The sequence below is a fragment of the Ambystoma mexicanum genome, chromosome 11 (genome assembly GCF_040938575.1).
Source record: "Ambystoma mexicanum isolate Mex_15411 chromosome 11, UKY_AmexF1_1, whole genome shotgun sequence".
NCBI classification, from domain to species: domain Eukaryota; kingdom Metazoa; phylum Chordata; class Amphibia; order Caudata; family Ambystomatidae; genus Ambystoma; species Ambystoma mexicanum.
In genome coordinates, this window is record NC_090934.1 from 161992353 (window position 1) to 162006538 (window position 14186).

The following is a 14186-nucleotide window of genomic DNA, read 5'->3' on the forward strand; positions in this document are numbered from 1 at the left end:
CATCATAAGGTCAGAAGTTCATGAAGACCAGCATCTATAATATAATTGCCACCATTGTTTGGTCCTCCTGATCATGAGTTGCGAACCCAACAGGAGTTACTACTTCCAACAATGGAGGAATTATCTCCAGTTGGGTTTTACCCACAGTTAATGCCACGCTAAGAATGGGGAGTAACCACCTCTCATAATCCTGCGGAAAATCCACAGTTTTCAGTGGTGGTAACTGATAATGGATTTTGCGGGATTAGCACTGCCAACGTCCATAAAATGCACAAATTCTGTTTTTGACGGGGGCAAAATAGGACTACCACAGAGAAAGAACCAACAGACATTTGTCTAGCATCAACTACAAAGAAACAGACAGCACTGATGGCGACCATTATATTGGCCCTGGATTTAGCTTGCATAACATTCAGAGGTGACATTTCCACATTTCTAAATGTACAGGGACAGTAGCAGAGGGAAATGTAAAGTGAGGGAGAGATTTGATACACTGAAAAGTGGGGATTATGGTAGATCTCCCAAGTTGACAGTATCCTCTCCCCTCCTCACCCAACCATTAGCCATTGGGCAAATGTGGGCATATTAATAAATACATTTCTACAATATATGTACCCACAACTTTTAAACAGGGTACATTTAACTCTGCTTGACAAAACATGCAAGCACGTTATTGTTCCCTTTCCTGCAAAATACACTGCAACGCATGCCTTGAAATATGCATGATAGGGCAACTGGCATTCCTCCCGCCTTGCCCCAGAGGCAACTGCTCCTAATTCATTTCTAAAACGGTAAAATCCAAATAAATTGGTAAAGTACACAAAATACAATAAATCGGTCCAGATTATCCAACATGTGGGAGCACATCTTTGTATCAAATTTCATATACACAAGTGTTAGTCTTACGTCGTATTCATTGGGACCTGGGGTTCGATTTTTCCAGTCCTCCACTTTCAGGGCAATGGGCCGATGAAACATGCTGGAGTAGCCTGTGCTGAAGTCTGTCCTGCTCATAAGTCTTTGTGGAATACAGTAAGCATTTGCTCCAGGTGTGTTGGCTGTTTTGGCACGTGACATACGAGAATCCTGCAACATTGAGAAACAGAAAATGCATGACAATAGGAATCTGCATTTATAAAGGCCTTAAAAAAAACTGAATCTGAAAAGGTTTTTTTTTCATTGGAAGATTGAATATCTTGTAAAAACTTTATTTTTCCTAAAATATTTCACTTAGCATGGGCAACGTTCAAAAGTACAGCCAAATGATTTGCGGAAAACGTTTTAACCGAGCAGGTATCTCAATTGTGAGGTGTGCAAAGCAGTGGAATGGGTGGGCTGCAGCTGAGACGGGTGGGATAGGAAAGAGGGTGAGGGTAGGAACATGTCATTCCGATTGTACAAGAGAGAACAATATAACGCTGGGTTTATATAGTTAAACTACACACATTGTACACAGTTATAGTTTGAGGAATAGGAAGATAAAGAATTTATCCACAATCAGTCAACTATTCCGTCCAGTGTTAAGACGCATTCAGTAAAGGTTGTGTTATCTGACATCATGGAAAAGCCAATGAAGCAAATATTCTGGGTAAAAAAATGTCAGGCCCTTTTGCCATGCTTGTCAGTTCTCACATCCGGTTATCTGGCATATTAAATATTATCTGGCATTTTGTCAACCAGAATGTTATAATACTGGTAATGAAAGATGCTGCATAAGTCAGTTAATTAGTTGTCCGATAAAACTTTTACTGCATTACAGTATCAGAGACCAATGTCCAAAATCAGAAATATATGCCCAAAATGACAGGTTCCCCAGCTTCATTGATAATCCAGCATACCTCCATCAATATCACGAATAATATAAACTTGATCATGTGCTTCTGCCACCAATGTCCCTTTCAAATGAACTCCTTTGGTACAAGCTGAGGTACTTGGCATCAGGGTGGAAAGCCTGAGATCCAAATGTTCGAGGGACAAAAGACCGAAAATTATTTTTCCAAGATATCCTTCAGTCTTTTCTCCCCGGAACATTTACAACTTGGCCCCTGCCCGCACCCCCACCACAGCCCCACTTACCTTGCAGCTGCTGACTCGCAGTGTCTCTGCGATGCCTGTTCCCTTTCACTTCCATGATCGGGATCCGGCGCCACAGGGTCCTTTTTTTTTTTTTGGGATGGCTTCCGGGGACACACCTGCAACCCCCGATGCTGGGGACACCCCCGCAGCCCTCCCTTCATTTTTGGTGAAGAGCAGACCAATGGTTTACAGTGCTGGGGGTTTGCTGTTACGGTCTTTAACAATCCCATACGCTACAAATGTTAACCTGCTTCTGTATGTGGCCTCACCATCTTTACACTGGCGACGAGAATGAAACATTCTAGAGAGCAAACCCCCGGCAAAGCCCTGAACATACCGTGGCCCGAGAGCGGCGGTGGTGTGCAGTGCCACACAGACGTGCTGGTAAGCTGAGTAGCCTCCACAGCGTCGGGATCACCTGTTGCATATGCAGAGGAACAGGTGGTTGCGGCAAGCCCAGCAGCTAAGTGTGGGTGCCAGAGAGAAGGAACGGCTGCCCGCACCCAGCGGCTGAGTGCAGGTGCCGGAGAGGAGGAACAGCTGCCCTGCCGACATTGCTCCGGGAGCAGGGGAGGAAGGTTTGGTCAGGTGAGAAGAATAACGTAGCTTAATGACAGTGGATTGTGTACTGTAGAAAAGAAAGTGGATTCACTGCCCACAACAAGTGTTGGTTCTCTAGCTACAATGGCAATGCCTAGTGTTCCCGGAGCCCCTATGTTCATGCGACACCTGCCCCCGCCAGAATCAAATGGGCTCCATGAAAGAAAGGATTCCTTCACTATGTGAGAGCAGCTTGTGGAAACACCATTTCTACAGACTGTAAAGTGTCACTTCTAATGCACTTTCTGGGCTATGAGGGGCAGAGGATATATGAAACATTAGCTGAATTGTCTGAAATGGAAGAAGGGGGAGTCTCAAATGAATTTGATACAGCTTTGCATAAGCTTGACCTGCATTTTAATCTTAAAACCAGCACCATTCTCGTAAGGTCAATTTTGGAGTGAGGGTGCAGGAAGAAGGTGAGCCAGTCGAAGAATATTTAACTGCTTTACGACATTTATCCCTCTCTTGAAAATTTGGGGAAAAATTGGAAGAGCACATTATGGATCTGTTTATGATCCATTGCTGCAATGATAACATAAGGGAAGAGTTATGGCTCAAAGATGAGTAAAACTTAGATGAAGTGGTGACAATTGCCAAACGGGTAGAGCATTCGATGGCATGTGTGGCTGAACTCAATAAAAAGGAGAATAAAAACAATCGCAGTGAGATATTAAGGGTGGGGACCAAGGAAAAGATGCAGGAAAAGGAAGGAAAAAGAAAGGTAGAGCTGGTGCCCAGCGTTTTCGTGATCCATATGACAATAAAGGCGACAAGGTAAAAGGGCACAATTCGGAGGAAAGACTCTGTTTTCGATGTGCCAGTGCAACCCATTTGACCAGTTTGCCTGTGTTCGCGGGGAGGAAAGTAATATGTTCCAAATGCAAAAGATGGGGCACTATGCCAACTGTTGTAAAAATTATGCCATTGGGGGAAGTTAAAGTGTTAATGAAGAAGCACAACAGTCATTGGGTGATGAAGAGGATGAGCAAGTAGAAGTAGTTACAGTTAACATGGTCAGGTGTGATTAGGAAGATGAGTGTAATAGCCCCTTCACAGAAATTGTTGTGGAAGGGAGGAGTGTTCGGATGATGACAGATTCTGGAGCAAAACTGTCTTTGATGTCTCGTGATATGTATGAAAAGATGGTGGATGTGGAGGTGTGTGATCTGCTGCCTTCCGACAAAAGGCCAGGAGGATATAAACAGAGCAAAATAGATATCATAGGCTATTTTGTTGCACATCTGAAATTCAAGGGTAAGGAAACTCATGGAAAAATGTACATTACTAAGAGTGGTGAAACACTTTTGGGGTGGAGGGAACAGAGGTTTGAAAATAAGGTTAGACATAATGATGAGCAAGTACTACACATCGGGGAAAGGACTGACATGGTAGAGAGATTTCCCAAGGTGTTTTCCAAAGGATTAGGGCATGTGAAGGGAATGAGGCATAAAATTGTTCTCAAGGAAGGAAGTGTTCCTGTCGCAGCAAAACTGCACCCTATACCAATGGTGTTGAGAGAGGGAATTTATATTAAATTAAAAGAATTGAGAGAATCGGGTGTGATATAACCAGCTGGGTGTGTGGAGAGAGTGCCTCCTTTGGTGGTGGTGACGAAGACAAGTGGGGAGCTGAGGTTATGTGTCGACTTACAGGAACTCAATAAGTGTGTGGTTGCCGAGAGACATTCATTTATTACATTTAAATAGCGCACCTAACCCTGTGGCATCTGGGCGCTTAACTTAAGAATATGGTTACATATGCATTTATTGATTTGTAAAAGAATACAGTTAATTATACATTTCTTAATTTGTGCAAGAATAGGGTTACATATACCTTTCTTGATTTGTGCATAAAGTAGTGAGTTACCAAGAGAGTTACAGAGGTATACATTGCAGTCCTATATACATCCAATAGGTGTTTGCTAAAGTATTACGTGGTTAACATAAACAGAGGATTGGGTGTCTGGCCGAGCGATGCTATCAGATTGAGCAGGCAACAGCATTCGCCTCGGGTTGCAGGTATTTAGGCAGTAGAGTTGCACAGGCTGATAGGAGAAAGCAGCGTGGTTGAGGAATAGTGGGATACAGATGGTCTGAGGCGGAGGTAAGCATAGTATTTATTGCAGGTTGTTAGCAGGAACTGCATGGATTCCTGGAGTCCTGGTTGAAAAGCCAGGTTTTCCGTTTTCTTTTCTGAATGACCAAAGGGACGGGTCCGTCCGAAGTTCAGGCGGCAGGGCATTCCAGTAGTGTGCTGCAAGAACAAAGAAGCTGGAGCCTCCAGCTTTCTGTCTTTTTAATCTACGTAAATTCAGTTGCCCTAAGTAGGCTGAACGGGTAGGTCTGGTTGATTGCGTTTTTGAAATCAGGCTGTGAAGATAGCGCTGGGCGGTGTTGGCCAGGCATTTATTTGTAAGGGACAGTACTTTGAATTTAATTTGCTCTCTCACTGGTAACCAGTGGATATTTCTTCTGGCTGCCAGGATGTGGTCTGACTTCGGAATATTGAGGGCTGCTCTGAAGGCGTTATTTTGAATAACGTGGAGCTTCTTGATGTTTTTGGTAGAGGTACCAGGAAAGATGGCATTACAGTAGTCTATCCTTGGGAAGATTATAGCTCTGGCTAGAGTGATGCGGTTTTCCACCTTGGGGTAAGGCCTGCATGCTGTGATCAGTTTTGCAGTGTAAGCAGAGGCCGAGGAGATGGCGTTCACTTGCCGGGAGAGGGTGAGTGAAGAGTCAAGGTACACACCTAGTGTCTTGACTTCTTTGGAGACTTTGATGTTGTTTCCGTCCATGTCAAATGATTGGTAGGTTGGTGGGAGGTTTTTAAGTTTTGCTGGGCTACCTATGATCAGGATCTTCGTTTTATCGTCGTTAAGAGAGAGTTCGTTTTCAGCCATCCAGGCTTGGATTGTGAAGTAGATCGCATTGAGAGCTTTGGAGTCTGTCATTGCCGCTTTCATCACACATGAGGGAGTTTTTCAGTTCTGCAGGATGCCTTTTGGATTTGTTTCTGCCTCATTGGTATTCCAGAAGGTAATGGATAGGCTTCTAAAAGATATCCCCGATGTACATTGTTTCCAAGACAATATCCTAATATGTGGAGGGACTGTGTAAAAGCATGAGCAGAACGTTAGGAACGTTTTGGTGATTTTGGAAAAAAAAGAGGCATAACTTTGAGGGCAGATAAATGTGTGTTTGGAAAGTAGGAAATTGAGTATTTGGGACATGAGATATCGAGTAATGGATTGAAACCCAAAAATTATATGGTGGATGCTATCAAGAGAAAATTCCGCCTCTGACAAGTAAATGAGAGTGGAGATCTTTTTTGGGGATGATCAGAAGTTTGTGCACACTTTTTCTGACAAGATCGTGATGATGAGGGGATTGTTAAAGAAGGGTGTAGAATGTATGTGGAATCTGCAAAGTGAGAAGGAATTCCAGAGGATTAAAGGGGAGAGTGATATAGCAAGGCCATTGGCCATGTTCAATACCCGTAGAAGAAGTTTCATTTCCGTGGATGCAAGTGATACAGGGATTGGTGCAGTATTGACACAGGTTGGTCCAGGTGGAGGTGAAAATATAGTGACACATGCATCAATGACGTTGAGAGGAGCAGAAAGAAATTATTCTGTTTTGGAGAAGGAGGCTCTTGCATACAACTGGGGCGTGAAGAAGTTTCCGAATTTCGTGTGGGGAGCGGAATTTACCAATAGAACCGATAATAGGCATTTGAAGGTGATTTTCGAAGAGAAGGGCCTGGAGACGGTTGCATGTTGGGTGGCCAGGGTGCAAGGTCACAAATTTGTCATGGAAGTAATTCCAGGAAGAGAGAATATTTTGGCGGACCATGTGTCAAGGCTGGAGTAAGGAAGGTGATGGGTTGGCAACAGGGGAGGATGCTGTTACTGGCACAGTTTTTGTAACACATGACGGTATCGTGACTTGTGGAGAGTAGTTAAACGCCTTGAGAGAGGAGGAGGAACTTAGAAGAGTGATGCAATGTGCGAGTGATGATTGGCCAGAAAAGAAATTGCTTGATGGGGAGCAGAGGAGTTTATGGGAAGTGAGATCTGAATTGAGCATCAAGAGTGGCATATTATATAGGTGGGACTGAGCAGTAGTGCCAAGAATTTTAAGACGGAGGTTGATGGAGATTGCCCATGAAGGTCACATTGGAGTGACAAAGACCAAGGCGGTGCTCAGGAATGAGTATTGGTGGCCAGATTTTGATTGAGATAGAGAGAGATTATTTGGAAAGTGTCCTGAATGTGAGTTTTCGGGAAAGAGTGGTGTGGCCTGGCCGCAACCCATGATTAAGGTGGATGTACCGGAAAGAGTGTGGTGTGCTTTGGCACTCGACATTCTTGGTTGGTGGATCTAGAAGTGGTAGGTTCATTGCGATTATTGTTGATTTATTCTCATGATGGATCGAATTCAAGATTCTGCAGGATATTACAGCAACTGCGATGGTGGATTTTCTACAAGATGTGTCAGAGAGAGAGACTGCCTAGTTCGGTATGGACAGATAATGGTTTGCAATTTGTTGGGGGATGTTTTGAGGAATATCTCAAGCAGTGTGGGATGAGGCACAAAAGGATTGCAGTCTATCACCGGGTGAGAGAGTGAACAGATGTGTGATGGAGGCTGTGGGAATGATGGTGGGCGCATGTGGGAGAGACAAAAAGGTTGCGGTAAGGGATAGTTTATATGCCTTGAGATTGGTACCTCATGCATCCATGGGTGCGAGTTCTTTTGAATTAATGAGTGGAAGATAGCCCAGCACAAATGTGTCGCCTCCCTGGCTGGATAGGGCACGTGAAACGGATCGTGTGGTCGAGAAGCTGAGGTCAAGAATGGACAGGAGGAAAAGTGAATGGGTGAAGGGGGTGAATGAGCGATCAGGAAGACAAGCGCAGAGGTATCAGAGGGTGATTGGGATCGCACAAGAAAAGGTGTTGTTAAAAATAAAGGGGATTTACTGTATTCTGATCTGATACAGGTGATGGAAGTAATGAAGGGAGCTATGAGGGTGCGTGGAGGACAGGTGTGGAATTTGGGGAGAGTGGCGCAGATTAAGAGTGTGTAATTTGTTTGCCACAACTGCATTATACTTTTCCACACAATGTTTTGGCTTCACTAGAAACAAAATATAACTCGTACATTTATGAAGTCCTGAGAAGAGTTTTCTATCTCTTTGTACACAGATGATGTCAGAAATGTTGTCACATAAATGCAAAAACTGTTATGATAAATAAGGGCTAGGGGATGCATTATATGGTGCTTGGCTCTGCATTGCTGCTGCGGTGTCCGATTGGGGTTTCCAATGGAATTTTGCAGCACGCTCCTGAAAGGAAAGTGATGTTTAGAAAGGCAGTTGCTGAAGAGCAGAGCAATGTCTTACAGTGCTGGGGTTTTCTGTTATGGTCTTTACCAATCTAATAAACTACGTTTGTTAACCTGCTTCTGGAGTGTGGACTCACCATCGTTACACAATCGATTACTGTATTATGGAGACACAATCAGGGGTTTACATGTGATAGTGTACCAGAGGTAGCTGGGATGGGTAAGGTCAGGTAGGGAGAGTGCTCTGGAGTTGAAGGTAAAGGGTTGACTGGAGTGATCAGAGATTACAGAGATGTTCTTGGAAGAGTACATTGTGTAGGAAGGAGGGTGCCAGTCGGATCTACATTGGTAACTTGCTGCAAGTTGAGGGTGTGCAGCAGGAAAAGGCCTCTTTCCTAAAAGGTTCCCTCTCACAGTTCTTTGTTTCCATTTCCAACCCGACTATGTTACTGCTTCTGGTGGTGTGGTGGCCTTGAAAAATGGTGGACTTCTCAGAGAGGTAGAACAGTGTTATGGTTGTGACTGTTTTGTAGGTGATGCATTCAGTATTAACTAGGATACCATGCTTGAAGGTTTAGCCAGTGCAGCTCCTTGAGCACTGGGGGTGATGTGGTCACATTATTTCTGTCCTGTGATGAAGCATGCTGCAATGTGCTGGATAATTTTCAGAAGGGCAAATGATCATCTTGGACTCCTCCGAGTTGGACGTTGCCACTGTCCAGGTAATACATGACCTGGGCTTTTCTGACTGTTCTAAAAAGTAGGGCTGGGACAAACGGCTTGACTATACGGAGGAGCGCAATCTGGTACCATGTTTCTTTGGCTAGGTCCTGTGGTGGGTCAGAAGGAGGAGTCGGGCACACTTTTGACAAGTTAACTTTTCGTTAATGACATAATGAAGAAACGGCCTATCTATCCCAATTGCTATCAGGTTTTCCCTTCCCGGCTAAAGAAACTCAAGGTTCTAGTTTGTCATCAGGTAGTCCAAAATAAACGCCCTCAGTCCAAACCTAACTCTTCTGACCCTACCACTAATATGAATACCTAAAGTAGGCCAAAAGACGGTCTCTCATCGCCTGGTCATTTCCTTTTATGCCTTCTTTCTTTATTGTGGCTTTTTTCTCAGGGTTTTATCATGTTTCCTTGTATGCTTATTGTACAAATGTCTCTGGGGAGAAATAGGTTTCTTATACTCCTCCCTGGTTCTGTTGTATAATCAAATGTACAACTGTCTCGGGTTAGAAACTCATAGCATAGAGGAGTTGGCCATCAACAGAGTTTTTACTCTAATTGAAACCTGGATGGTCCATAATAAGTTAGCATTGAACAAGTCTAAAACGGAACTGCTTGTAATTGGTTCACCACATACCATCAGCAAACTTGGTTCACAGTATGATCATTTCCAGCTGGGAGAAGAATCCATCAAACCCCTCAAAAAAGTGAAAACGCTTGGAGTAACCTTTGATCAACACATGACCATGAAACAGCATATCAGTACTCTTGTCACATCATGTGCTTATTATATCAAACTTTTAGCACATTTAAGGCCTCTTATCTAACAGGACAACGCAGAGACTATTGCAAGAGCAATAGTGGGTGCAAAAATAGATTATTGCTCTAGTCTCCTTATGGGAATTAATAAATCCGATTGTAACAGACTACAAATTTGCCAAAATGGGGCTATTAGAGCCGTCATGAATCTAAAATACAGAGATCACGTTACGACGGCGAGACGTGAGCTGCACTGGTTGCCTGCAGCCACCAGACTCCTATTCTGCACTCTCACTATCGTACACAAGTGCAGAACTGGGAATATGCCTGGATATCTACAACAGTTAATATCCACAAGACGACCTAACACAAGAACGCTCAGGTCAAATAATTCACACCTACTACTTGAACCGAAGTGCCATACTGCTAGAGTAGCTAACACAGACTTCACCTCAAATGGACCTAGAGTTTGGAATGCCCTCCCTCTAGAACTGAGATCCATTGATTCCCTGGACCTGTTTAAGAAAAGACTAAAGACCTACCTGTTCAATTAACGATTTGGACATGCGCCTAAAATACTCTTTTGCTGCCTTTCCTTGATGGATTTTCTCGCTTTGTTACTTGTTTTGTTTGTCTTGTAGTGCCCTCACGCCTTAGGGTCTATGGTTTGCGCTATATAAATACATTAAAGTAAAGTAAAGTAAAGTAAAAGAAACATGTTTCTAACGCTCCTCTCTGGTTTCTCTGTATAATGAAATGTACAACTGTCTCTGGTTAGAAAAAGATTTCTCATGTGGCTCTTCTCTGAGACTCAGGAGCCATTGTAGCTCCACTCAACTGTTCATAGGTCTTATATTCTCTGTACTGAGTTATTTAAACCATTTCTACTTTATATAAATGGATGCATCTCACTCCCTGGAGATTAGGCATTGCTTAGGTCTTCATATCCGTATTCGTAGTTTGCTTCCTGCACCGTCCTATTGCGTTACATCTCCCTTTATTATGTTCACCCGACAGTCTTAATTCACAACACATGGGACACTATCAGGGAGGGTCTTCGCCATCCTTTGACTTCGAGTTCTGGTAGTCTTCTCCCTCTTTCCCAAGGCTCTCTTTTACACGTTCCCTGTGTTTCCCAACCAGCCCTTTTTGTAACATTATTTATGATTTCTTTGCATCTCCAAGTATGCTGATTTATTAGGAAAGAACAAATTACATACCCCTGGTAATGTTCTTTTGATTGAATGTTCCTCCCACGTATTCCCAATCTTTGATATTCTCTGATTTCCTGTTTGCAGCTTTGGAAAAATTCACAGCACGGGGCGCCGTGCGCCATTAACCTCATGTCCCTCGACTGCTTTGGACCGGTGTCAGTAAAAATGGCACGCACTGCGTCTGTTGCCTCTGTTCATGTTTTTCCTCTCACCAGCACAGAAGTCTTGAAAATGAAAAAGACGTGAGCATTAATGGAGAGAAAGGTGTAAATCACAGAAATTATCCCAGATGATAGAGGGTTAGGTTGGGAGGGTGATGAGTAATACATTGGAGGAACATCCAGTTGAAAGAACATTACCAGGGGTAAGTAATTTGTTCTTCGAATGGATTGTGTCCTCCCATGTAGTCCTCATCTTTGATTGACTCCAAAAGTAGTATATTGCAGGAGGGGGGAATGGAGCATTTAATTCCGATTTGTGCTGTGTAGAGCAGCCATCCCAAATTTGGCATCCTGACCTGAAAGAGAGTCTAAGCATTAATGCCTCTTGAAGGTGTGCCGTGAAGACCAAGTGGCAGCACTACAAATATCCTGTACCGGTAGCCCTCTCTGAAGGGCTGAGGAAGTAGTCACCCCTTTAGTGGAATGTGCTCTTAGAGCTTCAGGAACTTCGTTTACCACCAGATTGCAACATTCGAAAATGCAAAGGATAATCCACTGAGACCGGGTCTTTTTCACAACAGACTGCCCCGTCCTCTGGCCACCTTAACCCACAAACAGCTCATCATCCTGTCTTGATTTAGAGAGTCTGTTAATATCTCTTCAGATCCAATCTGTGGAGTCTTGCCTCCTCCTTAGAAGAATGAGGAGAAGGGTAGAAAGTAGGTAAAACAAAAGTTTGCGCCAAATAAAATTCTGAAACTTCCTTTGGTAGAAAAGAATGGCAAACCCTCAGAAACTTCCTTATCCTTATGGAAAACACTAAATGGTTGCTTAGACGACAGAGCCTGGAGCTTGTTAACTCTGCGGGCAGAGGTAATAGCTGTTAAAAACACAGCTTTTAAAGAAAGCATCCAGAGAGGACACAAACGAAGAGGCTACAAAGGAGCTCCCATCAGGAACCGCAAGACCAAATTGAGGTCCCAGAATGGATCAATAAAGGGAACCAGCGGGAAGATATTAGTCAACTCTTTCAGGACTTGAATGACAATAGGGAGTTTGGAAATGGACAGCGCAGCCAGATAGCCCTTTGCCATAGAAACGTGAAGCCCCTAATGGGTCAGATGCAGAAGAAATGATAACACCAAAGTGAATAGGTCTATTTCCTTGTCTCTACAACAGCTGTAAAACTTGTTCAAATGGCAGCAGTATTGAGCTTTTGTTGCTGGCCTTCTGGCCGAAAGCAACACCTCCATTACGTCTTCCGGAAGGTCTCAATCTCTGCATCTCAACCTCTCAGAAACCAGGCGTGAAGGTTCAGGGTTCTGCGTTCTGGGTGGAGAAGGCAATCTCGCTTCATGAGTGAGAAAATCCTCTCTCTGAGGAAGACAAAATGGAGGACAGATGGACATTTCCAGAAGTTCTGGGTACCACGTCCCTTTGATTCGATCCAGTGGAAAAAGGATCATGGACTTCCCAAACGTTATGAACCTCCTGAGAACATGAGGAATGACGAGGACTGGAAGAAAAGCATGCAGCAGTGGAAACTCCCATTCCACTACGAAGGCGTCTCCCAGCGCTCCTCTGAGAAAATTCCCTGGAGCAGAACAGGTCGCATTTCCTGCTGACACTGGATGCACACAGATACGCCCGAGGAGCTCCCCAAAGGGCGAAGATCTCTAGAATGACTTCCTGAGCTAACAACCACTTGTGGGAGACTGTGCTCTGCTTGCTCAGAGCGTCCGCTGCAGTGTTCTCCTCTCCAGCCAGGTGAACGGCCAACAGCGAGATTCCTTCTTGCAGTGCCCAACGCCAGAGCTTCATTGCTTCTCTGTACAGTGGTAGTGAGTCTACACCTCCTCTCTTGTTGAGGTAGATAATGTATGGCCACTGTGTTGTTTGTCATTATCAGGAAATGTTTTCCCTGTACTGATGGCAGAAAGGACATCAGTGCTAGTCTGATTGCCGTCAGCTCTAAAAGGTTTGTGTGTAGTCTGGACTCCAACGGAGACTAATGACCGATGATTGTGAGATTGTGAGATCGTCGGCATGTGCTCCCTGACCCATGAGGCAAGCGTCCGTAACCACTGTTATCTCTGGCAATGGGTGCCAAGAAGGTTCTCCCTTCAACACGTTCTCCCTGCAGGCTCACCACAGGAGATCCTGTGCGACTCTACTTGAGGCCTGAAGACAGTCCGTCATCCTGTCTGAGAACTGTGACCACTGGGATGTGAGGGCCCACTGGAAAGACCTCATCCGCAGGCGGGCGTCTCGCACCAGGAAAATGCAGGATGCCATTAGACTGTGCAACCTCAGAAAATCTAAGATGTGTAGACGTTGGGCACTCTACAATTTGTTTGCCATCTGGGAAATCTGTTGAGCCCTTATCTCAGGTGGCAAAACTTTCCCCAAGGAAGAGCCCAGGATCACTCTGATTAAATGTAAACTTTTGGGAAGGTGTCAAGTGGGACTTCTTGAAATTGAGAGAGAAGCCCAATTTGTGGAGAGTGACAGGTGCTGTTGAGATGTTCCACCGCCTGTGAACGGGCTCTGATCAGCTACTCATCCAGGTAGGGGTAAATGTGAATCCCTCCCCAGCTTCGATTCACTGCTACCACTGCCATCAACTTGGTGAAGACCGTTGGGGCAGAAGTAAGCCCGAAAGGCAGAACGCTAAACTGATGGTAAGAGCTGTCAAAGGCGAATCCCAGGTACTTCCTGTGCTTGCAATTTATGGGCACATGAAAGTAAGCAACCTGGAGATCCAATTACACCATCCAATCCTGGAGCTGAAGGGCCTGAAGAATCTGGGAAATATGAAGGCGTCAAGATGTATGACAGAGACAACAGAATATTTATTAACTTAAATGTCAGGATGGTTGTAGGCCTAGCTTGCCCTATGCTAAGGTGGGATTTCCCTACCAGAACAAAACTACGGAAAGTCTGAGTAAAAGAGTTCAACTTAAAAGTCTGTATGTGTCTAAAACCTATGCTTACCCTCACCACTATAATGAACCAATGTGTAGGGATGCCAAACAGTGTTTAACTCAAAGTGATGAGCTACATTTAGCTCACAACTTCCGCTCAGTTACCTTTCACAAGCATAAGACAGTTCCATGAAAAAAGTCTCAAAGTACACCTTTCTCAAGTTCAAAGTGATGTAGTTCAACATCAATCCTTGGGGTTCGCTTCCCCCAAGTTTCAAGCACCACAATCTAAAACAAAGGGGTCCAAGACTTAGGGTATATTCTTGAATTCCTCTGGCTTCTCCTTGGTCGCCTTATGACTCTGCCACC

General features: G+C 44.3%; 1 protein-coding gene across 2 annotated transcripts in view; it reads right to left on the reverse strand.

Moving 5' to 3' along the window:
- STPG1 (sperm tail PG-rich repeat containing 1) overlaps positions 1 to 14186 on the reverse strand; it is a 546110-nt gene that overhangs the window by 310639 nt on the left and 221285 nt on the right. For both annotated transcript variants that reach the window (XM_069622687.1, XM_069622688.1), the window contains exon 5: positions 907 to 1086. In XM_069622687.1, the coding sequence (XP_069478788.1) occupies positions 907 to 1086 (180 nt within the window). The remainder of the gene's footprint in view (positions 1 to 906; positions 1087 to 14186) is intronic.